The sequence below is a fragment of the Sinohyriopsis cumingii genome, chromosome 6 (genome assembly GCF_028554795.1).
Source record: "Sinohyriopsis cumingii isolate HCF-2022 chromosome 6, ASM2855479v2, whole genome shotgun sequence".
Classification (NCBI taxonomy): Eukaryota; Metazoa; Mollusca; class Bivalvia; order Unionida; family Unionidae; genus Sinohyriopsis; species Sinohyriopsis cumingii.
The window spans coordinates 38,065,713-38,087,281 of record NC_142966.1 but is presented as its reverse complement, the minus strand read 5'-3'; the positions used below and the strand labels follow the sequence as shown (position 1 = coordinate 38,087,281).

The following is a 21,569-nucleotide window of genomic DNA, read 5'->3' as shown; positions in this document are numbered from 1 at the left end:
AATCGTATTTTGTGACATTGGCAAAGCCCAGCACAATCCTGTTATTGTGTTCTTATTGTAGCCATATCAATATTGCATGCGACCTCGAAATCAAGACACGTTGAGACTTGGACAAAATGCTGTGTGCAAATTTGGATAAGTATTTTGGGGTTAAACGGAAAACTGATGAAGATTTTAATGAGATTCAGAACTCTAAAGTTGCTAGAACTGATAGCTCGGATGGGACAGTAGTCAGGTGTAAGAAAGTACGTGATGCCTGGCTTAGTGTTTAGAATAGAAACTTTCCTTGGATTGACAAAATTCATACTGATTGACAAACAAGAGCTATATGCCAGTGGTGTAAAGAATGTGGAAAATTAAACTTAATGGCAACTACTGGTTCCTCTAACCTGCAAAGTTCCACATTTTCTAGGCATGAGACATGTTGAGACCACCTACTTGCTAGGTATAGTCATAAAATCATTGAACTGCACACTGACAGAAGCCTGTAAAACTCTACTTCAAGAGTACATAGATTTCCAGACTTTGCAGTCCAGGCTGTGATTGTGTTGGTGTCACCAGTGACATCCATGGCATGCAAGAGAGGCTTCAGTGTGCAGAAAAAAAATCAAGACTAAGGGAAGGTCCAGAATAAAACATGAGACCTTAACACAAATGATGTGAGTCAAAGAAGAGGGATCTAGTGTGGAGGAATACAATCCAAAGCCAAGCATCAGAAAAGTTTATGAAATGTGACATAGACAAAAGTAAACTATTTTGTAGTTAAAGAATATGATATTTGTACATAATATCACTTTTAATACTTAGCTTTTTATTATAGAATAATAAATGATTACAAATAAATAAAACTGACAAAGTTTTGTGTCTGTTTATTCCTGGCATTTTAATGGACATTTAGCCACTTCAACATGTTTCTGGGAGGGGACTGCAACTTTCGCTGATGGGACTCTAATTTTTGCCAAGTTAGGAGTCCTGGACTCCTAGTTTTAAAATCTAGTGAGACCTCCGAATATACACAGTTTGATGATTAGAACTTGTAGTTTGCTAAACGGCGATGTGGATAATTGTAGCATTGATTATTATACAAGCAGGTCACTATGAGTACTGAGGAAGGAGAGGCTTTGTCGTAGGTATAATTTAACAGCTGTCGAAAACGTACATGTCTTTGCTTGCTTGTTCGTTTTTAAAGGGAAATGAGAGGAACATATTAGCACGATATTGTTCATAATGGCCAAAATAAGAAAATGTCAAGCCTTTATGTATGAAAACTAAAAAGGAATGTTAAGCGCATTTTCAATTTTTTTTACTGTACATTATTGGAATTTAGCCATTCATATATCAATACTGACTTTTCAGACAAGTTCATCCAAAGTAGAGGAAGATTTTGATGTTTGGGATGTTCTGTTTGGCTTGCAGGTAAGATGATGTTTTGAGTTACAAAGCCATGTTTTGGTGGAAGATGTTTAAGTACTTTATGGTAATGGATAATATTAACAAATATTTAATAAACAATGCCATTTGATTGTTTCATGAAAGACTGAGTGACGATGACTGACAAATTCCTTATTAAACTTGGGTTGCAATTCGCAACATATGAGGTCAAATACTAGTAACTCATTTTGCATGCGTGTCCATCAGCCATGGACTATATTGTGTTTTTCACAGTAATTTAACTCTAACAGCAATATCATAATGCTGTAATGGAATACGAACAAATTCAAACTGAAACACATATATGTTGACATTATAGGATAGACAGGATATACATTACAATAGATCCATAGTAAGCTCATTTGTTTACAAGAAATAAAATTATGGTTATTTTATTTTCCTGAAAAAATGATGAACAACCTGCACATCAGGTAAAATTGATTACAAAATAATGAAGTTTGGTCAAAATAATATTAATCATTTTATAGAATTTTCTTTAAAAGCCAACTTAATGAGAACTAAACAATTCTTTAAATGTTGGTAGATTTGGTTGTATATGGAAATGTTTGAGTAGTAGTTACTTTCCCTACTCTCTTGTTGTTGTGGGGTTTAACGCCATTTTTCAGCACGATAGGCTATACATGGTGGCCAGTATTAATGGTGGAGGAAGAACCCGGAAAACCCCGGAAAGAACCACTGACCCACGAGAAGCTATTGGCAAGCTTTCTCACATGCCCACATTGGCTGAATCTTAGACTCGAACCGCTGCAGACAGAGGTGAGATGGCAGTGATCCGTAACGAAGAGCACTTTAGACCACTCGGCCACTCGGGGCCCCTCCTTACTCTCTAAAATAGCTATAAAATAATTGCATTCATGGAGATAATAAAATTCATCACCCACGCAGTTTTGTTCGCAATGGTTGCATAATGTTTCAGATCTATGAAAATTATCTCATCTCCCCTTCTTAATAAATAATCAATGATTACAGGTTGGAAATTTTATTAAATTTAAGTCTTTTAATAAATAATGTTGTAATTTTAATTCCGTTTTAAATGTTCTCTATGTATCAGCTTTTTTCGAAATGAATGATTCCCATGTCTGTTTAACCTGACATAGAAGTCTTTCTTTAAAGAACATGTCTAATGAAGATTTATCGGGAATATTTAGATTAACCCAAATAACTTAAACCCACTTTTTGATAAGATGTTTTGAATGCTCTCTATTCATTTCCTTTTGCCTAGATCATTATTATATTCCCACAATAACATCAGATACAAGATGTAAGATAGTTTCCTTTACGATTAATGAGATTTACCCAATAGCCAACCATTCTCCTATTTGTTTGTAAGTCTAGAGGGTATTTTCCAAGCACACAATACAGTATATAGGTTTGTGTATACTTTTATTACAAAACTCTATGCACATGGTTTGAAAGTCTAATTGAACCCGTTCTGTCATATCTAATTTTTAAAAACCCCAAATCTCAGCTGCCTTTATAACAATTGGAATTATTGTCATTTGTTATGACTCAATTGTAACACAAAAAGGAAAACCAAATCTTCTCGTAAAAGTCAAGAAAACATTTTAATTTTCTAATTTATAAATGATAATTTAAGAGGAACTTACAGTGTTGTCAATTAGATCCCAGATAAAAACTATATGAGCCAAAAAATATAGAATATTCTAAATAAAGTCATGAATGTGCTGATGTACAAATGGTCTTTGAATGTGCCAACATATCAGTAGTCTTGTTGAAACACAGTGATATAATCCATGTCTTTGAATGATTTCACAATAATCCGCAAATTGTGTTTTACGCTGAAAGTCTATGAGCACTTTGTAATTCCAATGAATAATGTAAAGAAATAATTTCTAGCAACTTATAACTGAACACAATTAGAACTGAGTCCACAAATACTGATGTTAATTTTGGTGATCACAACGTTTATATCAAAACTTCAGACACTATAAGATAACCAGGATGTAGGTCATTTTCTGGGGAAAAAACCCCAACTAATCAGCTTAATGGAAATTACCAAAAGTATTAACAAGTTCAGGAACTAGAATGACAAATATCAGGTAGACAAAGTTTTCACAAAGGTAAACGACAAAATCCTGAAATCAAATCCAAGTAAAGCTATTTAAAAAAATATGTTGGTCAGGTATGCCCAAACATTTACCCTCAGTTACAGACAAGGGTCAAAAGAAAGGTGTCAGCTGACAGTCAATAGGCAAATTGAGATTTAGTATTCTTTTCTTGCCTCAGATAGCAATTTGTTTTGTGAAGAAAAAGTGAAATTTTATCTTTTAAGAAGAGCAGCAAAGACCTTAAAAAAGACAACTCATTAGATTAATCGGCATGTATTAGTAAGATCAGATTGATTATCTTTCTTTACATATCTATATAGGGTTAATTGATCATGCAGTCCATGTTTCTGGAACGACACTTCTATTTAAAATCAGTTTGAAAACATTTGCAAAAATAGGAAGAACAGCTTCTGTGCATTTAAAATATTCATTCAAGATATAAGGTGACTTATTAGGTTTCAAAATTCTCAGTACTTTTGAGTATTTCCTCCAAAAGGATTGATTCATTTAGTATTGTGTAATGTTCAATATTTGAGGATTCACCATTTTTATGTCTCGTCATTATTCTCATGGGATGGGTATATGTTCCTAAATTAATTATAAAAGGTGTTCATTTCCATCATAATTCGGTTTAATGTCAAAATGTTTATTAGCGAACAGTATTGTTTTGGATTTGTTCTAGTAATGTCGCTTTCTTCTTAAGCAAGTTTACAAATTTTCTCATTATTTTCTTGTATTTCTACTAGCAGAAATCACATCATTCTGACCTTGGGGTTGTTAATGATTTTTGTCATTAGTATGATATTCATTTACAGCTATCTTACATTCTCTCCCAAATATAGCTTAAACTGTACTTTATTATGATATACTTTTACTTGTTCCTATTTGCAAATGTTTTATTAGCACTGTGTAAAATAAGTTTGGCAAATTCATTAGGAATTTCATTTACCTTCTGTGTATTGATATTCGTAGCTTCTTTATTAATGCTTGCTATGAATATAATTTTTTTAAAATCAGATCCCAACAATCATTTTTTTGGCATATTTTGGTTGAGGTAAGTACGTATTGACCTCAGTATGTGCCATGAAAGTTACTACATTATGGGTGTTAGAGAGCACTGGACAAAAATCATGAATACAAAATTGTTTGATAGAATTAATCCTTCTGTAGTGGTACCTATATAGTGTGTTACACTGCACCATTACTTGCACATTTAGAACTATAGTGAAATCAATGTGGTCAGTATTAAATTTGGTGACAAATAAAGATGTCCATTGACATTATCTTAAGTAGAATAGATACAGTGACTACAATTGGTGTAGTTACATAATTTTCGGATATATTTGTTCTGATCTACAAAGGGGAACCTCTATTAATATTAATGTTGGTGGATTTATTAACTGAGTCTGGGTAGTTACGATGAACTTTCTAACATTCTGTGGAAATTGGAGCCACTTATAAGCGAAACCAATGTGACCACTGGTTCCATTATCTTGTACAATCAGTTTCATTATTGCTCAAGAGAAGTGCTGACAGTGTGGCCTTTGATCAAGTATGGTGTAGATATTGTATGTTGTCACTTTAGAAACATATTTGTGTAGTCATTATTGTCATTGGTCAAACTAGTGTAATCGATGAAGCTACTGGTGAAAATGTCCTTTGCAAATCAGTCTTGGGCCAGCAAGTTACAACTGAGATTGCTTAACTTTGGTTTGTGCAGTTATTGAAGTTGTTACTTGCATTGTACCTGATAAGAAAACTGCTTTGAGCCAAAAGTTGTCATCTTGACCTATAATAATAATAATAATAATAGTAATAATAATGACCTTATTTAAAGAGGGTAACACAATTAGCTAAGAACTAATATACCTTGAGGCCCTCATGCAAACAAATTTATTTATTTTAACTGCATCTCTGAAGCTACTGGATATATTGGGTTTGGAAGAAGGAAATAGAGTGGGTATTTCTAATCTCAACTGGAATACTATTCCAGAGCAGAGTTCCGGAGTATTGGAAACTTTTTTAAAATAACTCCTTATTTGGTTTGTGAATCTTACACTGTTTGGTAGACATGGATCGCAGGTGGGGAGTATTACCAGGTAGCCTATATTGGAATAGTGATTGTAAATATTCAGGAGCACTATTATGGGATATCCTGTACATTAATTTGGCTTTTCTCAAACAGATTCTGTCTTTAATAGGTAATATTTTTAACTTACCAGCTAAATTTTCCTTGTTTTCTTTCTGGATTGATATTAGCCCTAATGCTCTTTTTTGAAGATGTGCCAGCTTTGCTATGTTTTTATCATTTGAATTACCCCATACTGTATTACAATAGTCTATATAGGGTTGTATGTAACTGTTATAAAATAGTTTTTTGTGCCTTTCAGGAAGAAAATGTCTTATCCTACTGAAAAGCCATAAACTTGAATTTACTTTTTTACTGATATGTTTGATATGTTCAGTCCATGATAGGTTATTATCTACCAGAACACCAAGTAGCCTATCATGACAGACTATTTGCAGATTTGTATCCTTCCATGTCAGACATAGTTCATCACTATCAAGATTTGTCCTCTTTTGCTGTGTTGAGATAAGTAATATTTTAGTTTTACCAGTATTTACCACCATGCCATTGCATGTGCACTAGTTTTCCAGTTTGTTTAGGGCATTCTGTAAAGAAATTTCGAGTTCATGTTTTGTGTTTTGGATGTCTGATAATGTGTCATCTGCACAGAGATCTGTAGATGATATTGAGTCTCTTAGTAAAAGTGGTAGGTCATTAATAAATAAAATAAATAGTAATGGACCTAGAATTGAGCCTTGTGGTAGTCCATATCTGATTGTTCCAGGTTCAGACAGAACATTATTTATGTAAACATGTTGTGTTCTCTCACTTAAGTATGAAGTAAACCATCTAATTGTTCTTTCATCACACTGGTAGATTTTCAGTTTCTTCAAAAGGATTTCATGATCCACCATGTCAAAAGCTTTCCTGAAATCTACAAATACAGTTCCTATTATTCTACCTTGGTCAAGTGCTTGAAGCCATTTATCAGTTAGGGACATCAAGGCAGTCTCACAGGAATGTTTCAGTCTAAAGCCTGATTGATTAGGGTGTAACAGGAAGTGTTTGGTTAAATATGACATGTTTTTCAATCAATGTTGACAAGTTTGGTAGTATTGAGATTGGTCGGTAGTTATCAGCGTCATCCTTAGAACCAGATTTGTGAATAGGAGTTACTTTTGCAGTTTTCCATATTTTGGGGACAAATGAGGTTGCAATACTTAAATTGATTATGAATGTTAGGCTATCTACAATAGCAGAGGCAGAAGATTTAATGAGTCTTGGACCAATCTGATCAAGTCCTGTAGCTTTCTTGGTATCAAGTTCACTGAACATTTTTTAACAAAGTTTTTTGATGCTGGTGGGATAGAGAAATTTTACTGCTGCAGAACTTTCAGTTCATTAAAGTTGTTTTCTATCACTGGTTCTTTTAACTTTGTGGTAATGTTGGTGAAAAAATCATTGAAAACATTTGCAATGTCAGTGTCATCAGTGACTATGGTGTCTGATTTACCAGAAGTGAGTGAATTTTATTTGATCTTTGTGTGTTCTACCAGTGAGTTCATTGAAGACTTTCCAAATGGAGTTTGTGTTGCTCATTTTGTTTTCAAGCACTGATTGATAATAAGTTTTTTTAGCTTTTTTAATCATACTTGTTATTTTATTTCTCCATACTTTATATTGTGCATGGTTTCCTATAGTCTTGAATTGGTCTCGTGTTTTCATAGCATCTAGGATTTCAGTAGCAACCCAATTAGGTTGAATTTCAGTCTTTAATTGATGTACTTTCAGTGATGCATGCTTAGAGACTACATCCATAAATAAGTCAGTCCACACCCTTAGAGCTTCATCTATGTCATTCAAATTTTAGATCATATTCCATGAAACTTTATATAGGTCATTGAGAAAATGTTCTTCATTAAAATTTTTGAAAGATCTGTAAGTGATCATTTTGTGTGTATTTTTCTTATTTTTCTTGCATTTAACCTTTTTGTCAAAAAAGTAGGATAGTGGTCACTAAGACCAACATTTGGTACATTAACACAAGCCACATTGTCTGGTAGGTTGGTATAAATGTGATCAGTAAGAGTGCTTGATTTTTCTGTTACCCATGTGGGCTCATTTACCAGCTGGTCTAGGCCTAATGATTCAATAAATTCCATCCAGTTGTTCCTTATTTGAATATTGAGAAGGTCCTTATTTATATCGCCAAGTATATATGTTTCTTTCTCTTGTGCAGGAACATTTTTCATTTGTTTCAAAAAGTTATCATTCCAAATTGCTTTGGAGGAAGGTGGCCTACAAATGAAACCAACTAGGAATGATTTTGCATTATTTGAAAAATTTCCACCCAGATACTCTCAGTTTCATGTGACTCCAAGTCAAGTCGCCTTTCTGCACCTACATTTTCCCTAATGTATACAGCAAGACCTCCCCCTACTGTCTCTCTGTCCCTGTGTAATGGTTTATTGTAGCCTTGACAGTGAAATAGATTATCATTGTGGTTAGCATTTAATTTGGTTTCAGTGAGTCCTAAAACATGTATATTATTTTCCGTGGAAGACAACATTAACTTAATCTGGTCTTTTTTTCCCACTATACCTTGTATGTTTAAGTGACCTGTATTAAAACCTTTTGTATTTAGTTTCATATTAATCATGCTATTATTTGGGACACTGCCCAGTTCTCACTTAATGCTTTTCAATCACTGCAGTGAAGTCTGATGAGCACATTCATCCTTCTAATATGGTGAAAAGGGAATACTGTAATCTATGTTTATACATTCCATCTATATTAGTTCTTTGAGATTGAAACCGAATATCAGATACCTGTTTGATGATCAGACTGTACAAGCAATCTGGCAAGGGGTGTTCTATATGCATTACATTTAACCTTTATTATCAAGGATGTCTATGAAGAGTTACTGTCTTAGGTTCGCCTTTGTAACACATATTTCAATGATACATTTTCATGTTTAATGTTATCATTAAAACTAAGACTCACTTTAATGTTCTGTAGACTTTACTTTTATGTAAAATACCTCTATAGTGTGAGAAGAACATAACAGACATTATAATTTGTTCTCAAAAACGTGCATCAATATTACGCGACGCAAATACACCAAATAAGATATATGACTGAAATCTTTCTAGATTGTAGGGAGAGCTTATTACATTCCAGCCTGAAAAGTTTACTTAATAGGTCTTAAATATTCAAGCTCTAACTAATCTAAGTCAGATATGCATTATTTTAATATATTAATGACATCCCACTTATGTTTGATGGTTTGCAAATTATATCAACTATATCAAAAGTTTATAATCTATTTAGGAATAGGTGGTTTCGTATCTCAAAGATCTAATTAGATGTGTAGTAATACTTTGTCACTTTTCTGATAAATTAGTACATGTAAATGGAATATAAACAAATAAGTTGCTACCTTCTAATATCATTACCTTAACAGCCAGACAGCTGTGTGCCAGGCAAAACTTTGAAAGATATATCTTAAGTTTGTACATTTTACAATGCGAATTCTATAAAGCATCTTATCAGTGTCAGTGTGGGAGGATCCTGTTGATTTGCTTCATACCTTTTCCATCTGATACCCACTATCAACTACGTATGAGGCATCACTCGAATGACTCACTCATTTACTACTTAACAGGCTCATGTCTGCATCCTCTGAAAGTTCAGAACTTCCAAAACTGGAATTTTATAATTTGGGCTTGGATCATCTTGACTTCTATATGTTCTGCTTTACAAAAATTTACATTTAATTGAGAAATTAATTAGGTTTTTAGGGACAAAATAGACAAGTTTGAGTAAACTCAAAGATACCTTCATCTAAATAGAAGCTTGTGCCCAAGTTAACAACAGTAGCAATTAATCCTATCTACCACTCTCTCAGTGTTGTGAATAAATAAATGAACTGATTCTAAGAGAGAGAGGGAGCATTACTTAACTGTTGCTGTATAATGTACTGGGCATGTGATCGTGTTTTATAAATAAATGGTGTGGATTAGGGCCCTAACCTTACTTATATATTTATCATTTTCGTGCACGAGCCAATATATAACATATTTGACATTTTTTATAATTCTTACCTATCTACCTTCATAATACGAACCAACCTACCTGTCTACAGAATTTACACATACAAACACTGTACCAGAACCAAGTAGAGGACCTATAGACAAACAAAACTGGTTGTAATGGGAAGGGGTTTAGAATGTGCAGTTAAAAAGTGTAGAGATTTGTGTGGTCTAGTTTCTGTCATCAAGGTTTTTAAACAAAACCTTTTGATGTTACGGTGAATTTGAAAAACCCGTCAAAGCAACTGGATAATTGTTTTATTATAATCTGGTCTGTTTACTACAATAATGGTTAACATAACAAGAACACATGTTAGACTACTACTTAGTATGCCCCTGTTGTGACAAAGTCTATTCTAGGCACCCAAGGCATTCACTTTGATTGAAATACATTAGTTGAGGGAAACCTCTTTCTGGTGTGTTTATTATCCACATCCATGCACATGTTTGATTCAGTCTACACAAATTATATCCAGAGTGGTCTAGAATCGTAGAGAAAAATGTATGCCTTGAACGAATAGTTACATGTTAGACCAAAATTGGAGCAATCCAAATGGTAACTGGTAATGCAAAGTGTCAGAGCGTCTATGCACACATGAATGAAGATGAGAATAAAGTCAGTGACAATGATACTGAAGACAGAAAATTTGAAGATGAACCAATAAGTACCCATACTAGAAAGATAAATAATTAATTTTGTTTAGCTCTATTGATGCTGAAATCATTTTAAATGTTACTTATTTGTTCGTGTAGTTCCATCATATCTATTAAGTGCTTCCATGGGTTTATTCCCAAATGTTCTTTCTTAATTATTATGCAAAGAAGCTACACATAACTTAAATAAAGTTCAGTATGTAAATAGTCATAACGAAGTTTATAATAAGGAACGTTGAGAAATAATCATGGCCAGTGTGTTCTTATGGTTTTCATGTATAGTATTCTCAAAGCTCTCAGTATTCAGTTTAAACATTCTTCAAGTTGTATGCACAGTATGTATTAGGAATAATGGACCCTTGATATAGATTAGCAAAATCCATGTGGTTGACGAAGTCAGTCTTGCGTATGATGACAATTTACCAAGTTCATTGAAATTAGGTAATGTAAAATGTACAAAATCAGTGATGTCATTGTTCAACATTATTTAATTAATGTTGTCATTAGTTAAGATCAATGTAGGCAATTTAGTACAAGCTTTTGGTCCAATACCATTTTGTCGAAACATTTGGTGGTTCATTGTGCATGGTAATTTATATTTATTTCAGCATGTTAAATGTAATGCACATTCTTGGAATTTTATATTTCGAGATTTTAGGTCATTATGATGTCCTTTTTACCATATCAATTATATAATTTTTGTCATAATGATTTGGTCAGTTAGTTTTTGCCCTCAATTAGACCATTTGAAAAAAGATGAATTGATTCAACTTGCCTGAAAATATGATTTTTCTCAGGTGAAAGATTCCTTAACAAAGCAAGAAATAAAAAATATTTTGGTCCAGTATTTGGTGGAAAAGAATCTTTTGGATAAAAGTGCTTTGGTTTCAATCAGTATGTCTGTATCAGACTCTAACATAATGTTTTGTATATCTGATTTAATTCATATTTATTTTAATTTAATTGTTTGTCAGTTTTAAAAAAAATTCTATTATATGCTATTATAATGTAAATTTATTCACAGGAGATATTTTTCCAGAAAACTGGTTGATGTTAATCATTCTTTCATAAACACCAGGTATTGGCCTGGAAGCTGACCTTGATTCAAAATTAGTAAACACAGTTCTATTTTATTTTAAAATGATTGGTTGTTGTCACGGTCATGATGGGGCTTTGGGTTTAAGATGTAAACAACTTTTTTATATTTTTTATTTCTTAGAGAAGATTATTGGTCTAATCAAGGCCATATTCTGTGTATGTGATATAAACATGATCACGGGACCCCCCATCTGATTTTGCAACTTGGAGGAATTTAAAAAACTGCGTCTTATGATACAATATAACCTTTGTTTTAGAGAGATCTCTCTCAGTTTTCAGGCTTTTATACTTGGTTTCATGTTGTTTTCTTTGTTGTTGCCAGATTTTTTAAGTTAATTATCTTCAGATCATTTGGATTTCAAAAGGATTAATTCTTTATTCTCTGGAAATATTTGAAGAGTGCTCATATAGAATTTTTGGAAAGACATTGCTTACAAATTTTATTCTGATTTCCAACACAGGAGTGTTATTTACAAGGAACTGTAAACAACAACATTGTATAGGATACTGCTTACGTCATCGCCTTCCATCTTGGATTCTTTGTCGGGTCTCAAACTTTAATTCATTAGAACATTTTATTATTAGGACTTTTGCAATTTAATTCGTGGATTATTCTTGGATTATTTTTTTATTTAATTCTTGAAATCGTAAGTTCTTATATTTTCATTTTTACAGAATTTTTCCAGGGAAATAAATTATTTGTTAAATTTTATAAAGCTTGTTGTTTTCACTCTTTCTGTGTTACTGTTTATTCGAGCCTAAACACGTAACAATAAAAGTAAAGGAATTAAAATTAAAATACAAGATGGAATTGGAGTTAAGGAAGCTTTCAGAAAGATAAAGAAGAAAAACAAATGCAGTTACAAAAAGAACAAATGCAGTTACAGATAGAAGAGAAACAAATGAAGTTGCAATTGGAGAAAGAGGAGAGAGAGAGAGAGAGAGAGAGAGATGGATGCAAATGCAAAGAAAGTGTGTGTGATTTAGATCCTTAATGTATCTTTAACAATTTTCCAGTCATATTGCTTTGATGTCTGTAGTGTGGCAGTTTAAAGTGATGTCTAGCACTGGGGCATCATGCCACAGACATGTAGCATGATGTCACACCCAGTCACATTATCTTGACACCAGGCCAACCATTCCTAACACTAACCTATTAATGCTGAGCACCTAGCAAGGCAGCTGTTAGTACCATTTTTAGAAGTGTTTGGTATGATGCGGCCGGGGTTCGAAACCACATCCTCCTGCTTCTGAGCAGGCAAATGCAAAGACAGAAGGCAGATAGGGAATATCAGTTTAGAATAAAAGAATGGAGCTGGCAAGTGAAAAACGCATTTCCACTTTGGATACAAAGTCAAGTTTTGATATTATTAAGAATATTAGGTTAGTGCCCCCTTTTAGAGAAAAAGAACAATTTCTGAACTCTAGTTTAAAATAGAAAAATTTATTTACCTCATTGACATAAGAGCTGAACTTGATGTGACAATGTTATAATCTATTCTCCTCTATTTATGAAATTTAGTGGCATGAGAATTTGTGATAGTGTACAGTGTATGGTTAAAGCCATTTAAAAAATCCATTAGAAAGGTTCAAACAGACAATCCAAGTGTTTTGTTAGTATTATCTCAAAGTATTGTGCTAAAACGTTACAGCATATTACCTAAAACCAATTCATATAACTCCCCATAAACATACTGGTGTGTACATACATTCTGTTACAAAAAATAAATATATACAAGGGGAACCATTTTTACCAATAGCCTTTGCATTGATTATAAATGATATTGTTATTAGTATTCATTATAATGTAAATTAGATGAATTTTTCCATTTAGTTGTCTTTATTTTTTGTTAGGGTGTGCAGACAATTAAAAAACTGAACGGCTGTTACAAACAGTACTGAACAATTTGGAATCGCACACCTGTTTTTGGAATAGTAAGGTAGATTCCTGTGAACATAAATCCAAAAAGACAAAGTAATCACTGTTTTATAATGATGAATTATTAGAAAACGTAGATTCATTTAAGTATTTAAGTTTGCATTTATTCACAAAGGAAGAGTCCTAGATACGAAACCAAAAGTCTTAAATAATTTCATATAAATTATTGGAATATAATGAAAAATGTAAGCCTTTTTTTTGGAGAAAGAGGAGAGAGAGAAACAAATGCAGTTACAGTTGGAGAAAGAGAAGAGAGAGAGAGAGAGATGGATGCAAATGTAAAGAGCGTGTGTGTGATTTAGGTCCTTAATGTATCTTTAACAATTTTTTCAGTCATATTGCTACGATGTCTGTAGTGTGGCAGTTTAAAGTGATGTCTACCACTGGGGCACAACATTAGGCATTAGACTAAGGAAAAACGTAAACTTTTTTTTTGTAATCTTGTAGGATCGCTGCTTAATTATGGAATAGAAATATGTGATTTCCACCCATACTTAAATGCTAAAACATTTCATAATAAAATACTAGGGGTGAAAATATTTACTAAGTTTTGGTAAACTCAGGAATACTGGCCGCTATAGGAAAATCAGAAAATAGCCCTGCTAAACATTTGGACCATGATATTGATAAATAAAAGACAGTTTAATTGTTATAACGTATAATGTGTTAAAAGTTGGTGAGAAATGATAGCATTTATAATATAATACATTTGTCAAGTTAGGATTTCTTACATATAAAAGCATCATTTAAATATTGTCATTCCAGCCAATGACATAAGAGATAGGAGTTTTCGAGTAGTACATGCAAAATTGATATCTTTTGCAATGTCCAGAAACAGGCTAGAGTATTATTTCTTGCATAAGAATGTTTAGCATTTGAAAAGTACCTGGCTGTGATATATGGAGCTCATTTTACAAAATGCACTAACTAGATTTGGGGCACTGTCACTTGTCTTGAACATAGAAATGTCTGGTTATGAGATAATAGCAAGATACAAGCATTAATTTCTAAGGTGCAATTTTAGTCTACTGAAACGTGAATGACAGGTTTTGTTTGTTCATTTTAAAGGGAAATGAAACAGAAATAGTCGTCACAGTATTTATTGTTCCTTTGTATATATCGAAAAATGTAAATCCAGTATGCTTGAAAATTCAACAAAAAACTGCAATGCATTGTCGAAATTGTTTTACTTACGAAAAAGGAAGAAATACTTGTAAATTTTAAGTTGCATTCTAAGACTAATACAATTTTTCAGAGTTTGGTCTCTTCTTCTATATAAATTGAATTGTAATTTGACATTTTATTAAATATTTAATACTTATTACTTATCCTCTGCAGCATGACATTTGTTTCCACGTTTGAAGTTATCAATGGCTTTTGCAATTTAATCCTAAGTAAGGTTTGTATTATGTTGTTTTCATATAAAATTAAAAATATGAAAACTAAATCACTCCTAAAATCGATTTAGTTACAGTAATCACAGTTATCTTAACAATTTTAAGATAAAGCACATTTTGTCTTTCCTGGATAAAGCAAAAAGAACAAGTTGACTCTGTCAAAACCAAATCTTTAATCACCAGCAGCATGTAATGGTTTGACATATGTGAATATTCCCAAGTGTAATGTCACATTTGTTTGATTCTACGTTTAATTTATAGTTGTTTAGAAGGACAGACTTAATATAAAAAAGTATATTTTATTAAGATGCAAGTCATAAATTTCTTCATGTTTATTTTTAAGCCTGCTTCCACGTCTAAAGAGGCATCCACTGAGGAGGAAGTGGAAAGGACAGCAAAGGGCATTGGTAAGATGATAATTCAAGCTAGAATGGTAAAGGAGTTTAAGTCATTTATGGAAGGGTACTCTTAACCTTTGCTTAACAAAGAAGTCTATATAATGTTCACATAAAAGGTTGAGAAAAGAAAATAAACTATTCTTCCTGCCTGTGTCAAATATACCAATATGTAAAACCTAATTTTGGGGTTTTGTCATTTGATTTCAAACTGCTGATAGATCAAGAAATATTTCTTGGGACAAGCTGCAGCGTCAAATTGGGACTACTCATACACAAAGCAAAGATATCTGACATGCACAAGCATAATCCATGTGCCAAAATAAGACTAAGATCTAGTAACAACTGGAAACAGGTCGAAGAGTTAAAGTGCTAAAAGGTATCGGAAAAAGGTACAAATTAAAAACCTGATATCACTTAGTCACATGAAACTATGGTTCCTTGCTTCTTGTGCTCCCTGCTTTGCTCTCTGCTATACGAAGTCAGGTGAACGCTGATGCCATATAACTGGCTATTGTTACAACTGCATACCTTTTCCTGATGCCTTTTAGCACTTTAACTCTTCGACCCGTTTCCAATTGTCACTAGATCTTATTCAGGAGCAATCTTCACATGATGTGACCTCATTCTATGACAAGGTATATTATAGTTCCATTAAAGAGGTTTATAAGCAATATAGTCGGTCCCTCCCACCATCTCCCTCCTGCATCTCACACCTTTTATAATAGAAGTTTATATGGGTGCTGGATAGTAACGGATACCCGGAATACAATCGGAAATGACGTCATTTCCGCTTTAGTATCAACACCCAGTGTTGTTTCCAATCTCATGGTCTTCGATAACATATAACTTGTGATGGGATAATATCCCCTGAGAAAGAGAAATTTTTCCTTTCGGTTGTGTTGTAGAGCACTGAAGAAAAACACTCTTAGGGACATAGCGGTTGGTCGGCTGATCATGTCGAAGAGATAAGTGCTAAATGTATTGGAAAAAGGTATTCAATTGGAACAATAACAGGCCATTAGCAGGCAAGAGAAGGTACAAGTTAACAAATTGTCAAGACTTACGTGGTGGGAAGTGTTATAGTTCTTGATAGATAGTACGATAATAAAGGGAAATAATTAAAGTTTTTTTTGTAATGTATGATTTGTTTACATTATATACATGTTATTATTTAGCCTGCCATTTGGTCTAATGGTTCAATGATATACACTGTCTAAGACTAAATAGAAAAAATACAAAGTTATAGAGATATACACAGCACTATGGCTTTTCTAATAAACCTTGTATGCACAGTTTTCACATCTAAGTAGTTAGCTATGATGTCGTAGCCTCAACTTGATTTTGTTGTGGTTGAGGCTACGAACTGATCCCATATCAGGTAATGGAGCAGACAATATCATCACTAAAGTCAGAAAAACAAACTATAGAAATCAACTACACAAGTATAATCATGCTGTGATAGAAGTTTGGCTTATTTTGAATTTATTAAGCCCTTATACGATAAAATAAATTGGCATGGTTACTCTAACCTTATACTGTACGCCATGACAGATAACGCGAGACTCTCGCTGTGACCCCTTTTCTACGTAAGGCTTGCCAGACCATATTTTGGATATTCTATGCTATATTATTATCAATCAAGTGCGAATAATCGCTTCTTGGTGAATTTCAAAGTTGCCGATAAACCGTATTTACTTTTAATGCGCAGAATTTCTGACCCAAACGACGCCAAATTTTTACTAAGATTTGTTTACATTTCCAAATAAGGCGTCCATGTCCTTATATGGCAGACAAACAAACGAGGCTGAGAATGGAAGTAATCATTATTTGAAATAATATGGAGGACGATCTAAACGAAAATATCGGCTAAAAAAGATAAACGAGATTTTTCAACTATTTCTGCAATGATTTTCGATATTTCTGGTATTAAATAAGAGGACTACTCAATTTATTGGATTGTATGCAAGGAATATGTTTAAAGTGTTATTATTAGGCTAAGAGAACGCCGGGTGTGAATCACACCCGGCTTCAGCTCCATTAACACGTATATGCTCATGTTAGTACCCTGTCCACGAGGTACGAGTAAGGGTACTAATATTAGTACTACTAAGTAGTAAGCAATGATTCGACTTTATTTACAGTGTAATAGAATATTTTAGTATGCATGACTTAGTCTTCTCCTTCTGGAAACAATTCATGTCTAGCACTCATGACAGTAAAACTACTGATTGTTTCCTTCTACAATTTCGATATATAAACATTTCCAGAAATTTAAACTGTTAATTTTATCAAGAGTAATGCCTTTGTATGTAAAAGACAGAACTGAAACGTCGTAACTTCATCTTCAGTTTCATGCATCAAGACTCTCAAGTTAGATTTTTGCTCTGGGTCGATCATTAAAGTCTTTTATAGTTTCTTCATAGAGATGGCAAGTACTTCCCCTCCTACTGGAAAGACGAGTTCTTCCCTGTCCGCAAATGTCATAGCTTTAATTTCATCTTGGGACTCTTCTTGTCATGATTGTTAATGATTTGTTAGGAATCAGACTGGTCTTAGATCATTGTATACTTGTGCTTACGTAGTTCAGGTTTCTTTTCTTCGTAATCAGACAGCAGTTCGTCTCCTCATTCTGATGAAATCTACTTTTTCTTTCTCAGGAAAAGGTTGTTTAAAGTCCTCATGGATCTTTGATATGAAAACTCTATCTGTGTGATTATAGTACATGTGCAGTTCAATGTTTTGCTTGCAAACAAGATATCTTGCTGTCTTTCCACAATCCTCTGTTAGAGTCTCATGAGTACATTTTTGGGAATTAACCTTTTCTTTAGTCTCATAATTCTGCCAAGCGATGATCATGTGGTCTTTCTTGTCCAAGTGTTTTCAGATGTTTTACATGTGAATGGGTTTCTAATGGTAGTCATGTTACTGCTATTCATCAGATCATCATTCCTTCCAGTTGCTAAAGATCTGAAGAGTTTCTTTATCTTTAGGAGCTATCCGATTCACTCCACTAGCATCGTTACTCACACTCATTGATCGTGGGTTCAGATCTCCCGATAGACTTCTTCCACTACTACTTTTACTCCAGAAACATGTAGATTATCTGTAGTTTTCCTCTGATGGGAATAAGGCAAATTCTGGCTAATTCTCATGAGATCTGTCTGCTGGTCCAGATTTAATCATCGAGTCATAGGATGTCACAAAGCAGGATTTTTTAATCTTGCAAGGAATAGTGAGTAACAAGGTGAAGGAAAGTTGTTATTTAATCCTGCTACAGTTAAATCCTTTAATCTTCCATGATGTATTGTGGCTTGTACAGAGCTTTTATTTGCCTATTTATTAAAGAACAAAGTAGTGTTTTTTCTCTGTGTTTGTTATATCTTATCATTAAAATGAAAGAAAGTTACTGTAAAACTGCACATTTTACTGTTGTCAGGAAATTTGTTTTTAAGCTAACATTTTCAAGTTGCAAAATGTACTTTATCTCCGATGGGATTTGTGGTGCAGACATTGACAGAGAGAGAGAGGTTTCAGCAATCAAACCCAACTGTTCATAAAGTTACTTAAGCTAGAAACATATTTTTATCCTCAGTATTTTCAGATGATGTATATTATGTCTCCACCCAACAATGAAACACATAAACCCCTTATATTAACGTTCTCTTTAAAGTAACCTCTGATCAACTCATTAGTTCTAATAGACTATATAATAGTGTACAGAAAGGACAAATAAAACAATCGAGGGTTAAAAATTTAATTAAGCCTTTTCTATACCTGCCAAAGATGAAACGTATAATCTTAGGCTGGGTCTGTTCATGTGTCCGTTCGCTCATTCATCTCTTCATCAGTCCGTATCAATTATGTTTTGTATGATAATGTGTCTTCTGCTTCACAAATTTCCCAGGCAAAGAACTCAAGTGAATTTAGCATATTTCAAGATCAATGTGATGAAGTAAAGCAAACTGGTCCCGTGCAATAAATAGTTCCACACTGCACGCCTTCATTATTTTGCAGCTGAGTTATGATATAGGAAACAAAGAAAACCATAGATTTGGAAGGGATCCAAGGTCATGGTCACTGTGAATGATAAAAGCCACCCCGTTTCAGCCAGCAGCATAAGTGTTCCTTCACTTTACCTTCACTAAACTTTAGATGTTGGTCTGATAAAAGATATATAACTTTCGATCTGTGCTTGAAGGTCCAAAACCAAATTACAGACCAACACTATTAAAATTGTTTCAGTTATGTTTTCTGGTTTTTCATATTGATTTGAGGGAACGGCTGGCAAAATGTCAAGGTCACCATCATCTGAAAAATCAAACATCGTTGCGTGCAATGTTCTGATCTACTGTAAAAATTGTTTTACGAATATTAACATATTTTACCATTGATAATACCAAGAAATGTAAGATCACGCCATCGTTCTTTTTCCGATCTTGCCTTGTCGAACTCAAGATACCAATCACTTTGGCACCTGTGTGTAAGTGTCAGTTCCTCTGCCCACAACCTATGTTCAAGTCAGTTTTAAAATGTTTTTAGACTAAACTCAATATTAAAGTTTTTTTGTTTACAGTCAAGCTAAATGAAAGGATATTGTTATATTTTGCTCACTGTTATTTATATTGCTGCTTGTCATCCTTTTAATCCTATTGACTGATTATAACACATTGACTGCTGTGTTACCATTTAATCCTTTTCATTTCTCATGTTTGTCTTTAAATTCTTTAGACAAAACGATCCCCGTGGGTGGAATAGAAGAACACAAAGTCATGCAGGTAATAAAAATTTCAGTATTATTCTTGATAAGATACAAGAACAAACTGTTAGGTTTGATGTAGTTCATATGCCGCATGCAAGTATCATGTGAGAAAAAAAATTGAATCAGTTGAATTGGAAGCAAGTTTATTATGTATACAGAAAATGCGTATATTCGTTATTTGGGAACAAGAAGTGAGAAAAATTGATCATCCATCCATATTGATATTCCTAATTTTGGAGGGTTTTCAATTGGTCAGACTGAGTCTACATTAGAAAGCGAGATACCCTGCAAAATCATACTGGAGAACAATAAATATATAATCTTTGACATAATATACTATTTTGTTCCATTAATGAGGATAAATACATGTAACGTTAATTGGACAGCAGGTTTCTGTTGTGCCACACTGATCACTGTGAGCGAAGCTGCTTCCGCACATACAGAGTCAAATACATTTGAAACTGTTTGTGTATAATAAAAGGATACCTAACTGACTGATAACAAGATCAGCACAAATAAATGGAAAAACAAAGAGACATAAACCTCATGCAATATCACTCTTACTGTTGTATACGCAATTTTTTTTTTCATTATAATTTTCATGAAATCTTAATGGTATTATCAGTGTAGAAATATTTCTCATTGAAAGCAATTTATAAAAAATTTACTCAGCATTTGGTCTAAAGAGAAATACGATTTAGAAAATTTGGCTCTTTCACTTGATGTCGAAATAGTGGCATTCATCACTAATGTTGTTTCTTTTACAAATACAACATCACATTCTGTCGTGATTGGGTATATTTTTGCAGTGCCATTCTTCTGCAGGGAATCTATAATTACTCGTTTTAACTTTGAGCACAGACAGATATATGTTCTGATGTAGTGATAACAAGTTTCAAGTTTTATTTAAAAGGATAAATGCGTATCTTTGTATGAGGTTATGACGCTTTCATCTCGTTCTTGAATATACAAGTCATTCATGGCTTGGAGAATTCTAGCTTTCATATGACTGAGGCTATTGACAGAGTCTTGATAAAAGGGTCCCATTCTTCCAACATAAATAAAAAATGTTGTACACATTCAATCCATTTTCAACTCATTATACATTATGTTATATATTTTTTACTGAATTTTGTAATTAGTTTTTTGACTTGTGATTGAAATCCGGTACTCAATTGCACAAGCTTTAGATTAAACATTGATTGGCTTTCTACTCTGCTGGAGGTCGTGGGTTCGAACCCTGGCCGAGTCATACCAAAGACTTTAAAAAAATGGTACTAACAATTGCCTTGCTAGGCACTCAGCATTAAGAAATTAGTGTTAGGACTGGTTGGCCTGGTGTCAGGATAATGTGACTGGGTGCGACATCATGCTACATGTTCTACGGCATGATACCCCAGTGCTAGACATCACTATAAACTTACCCAGTGCAGACATCATAGTGATATGACTGCAAAACTGTTAAAGTTATATTAAAAATCCAGAAACATCCTTTTTAAGTTTCTTCTAATAAAAATGATTTATGATTGTGTGATAAGTCTTACTGACTCCCAGGTGACCAGCCAAAGGGAGTTTCATGGTCTAGATTAAGAATTTTCTGTCGATATGACCTCGGAACCACAACTTCATAGCTCACTGACCACT

At 33.4% G+C, this 21,569-nt stretch overlaps 1 protein-coding gene across 1 annotated transcript in view; it reads left to right on the top strand.

Moving 5' to 3' along the window:
- Window positions 1–21,569, top strand: part of LOC149796733 (uncharacterized) — a 77,143-nt gene that overhangs the window by 16,697 nt on the left and 38,877 nt on the right. The window contains exons 3-5 of the mRNA XM_089961382.1: window positions 1,357–1,416; window positions 15,112–15,175; window positions 19,895–19,941. Of these exons, the coding sequence (XP_089817508.1) occupies window positions 1,357–1,416; window positions 15,112–15,175; window positions 19,895–19,941 (171 nt within the window). The remainder of the gene's footprint in view (window positions 1–1,356; window positions 1,417–15,111; window positions 15,176–19,894; window positions 19,942–21,569) is intronic.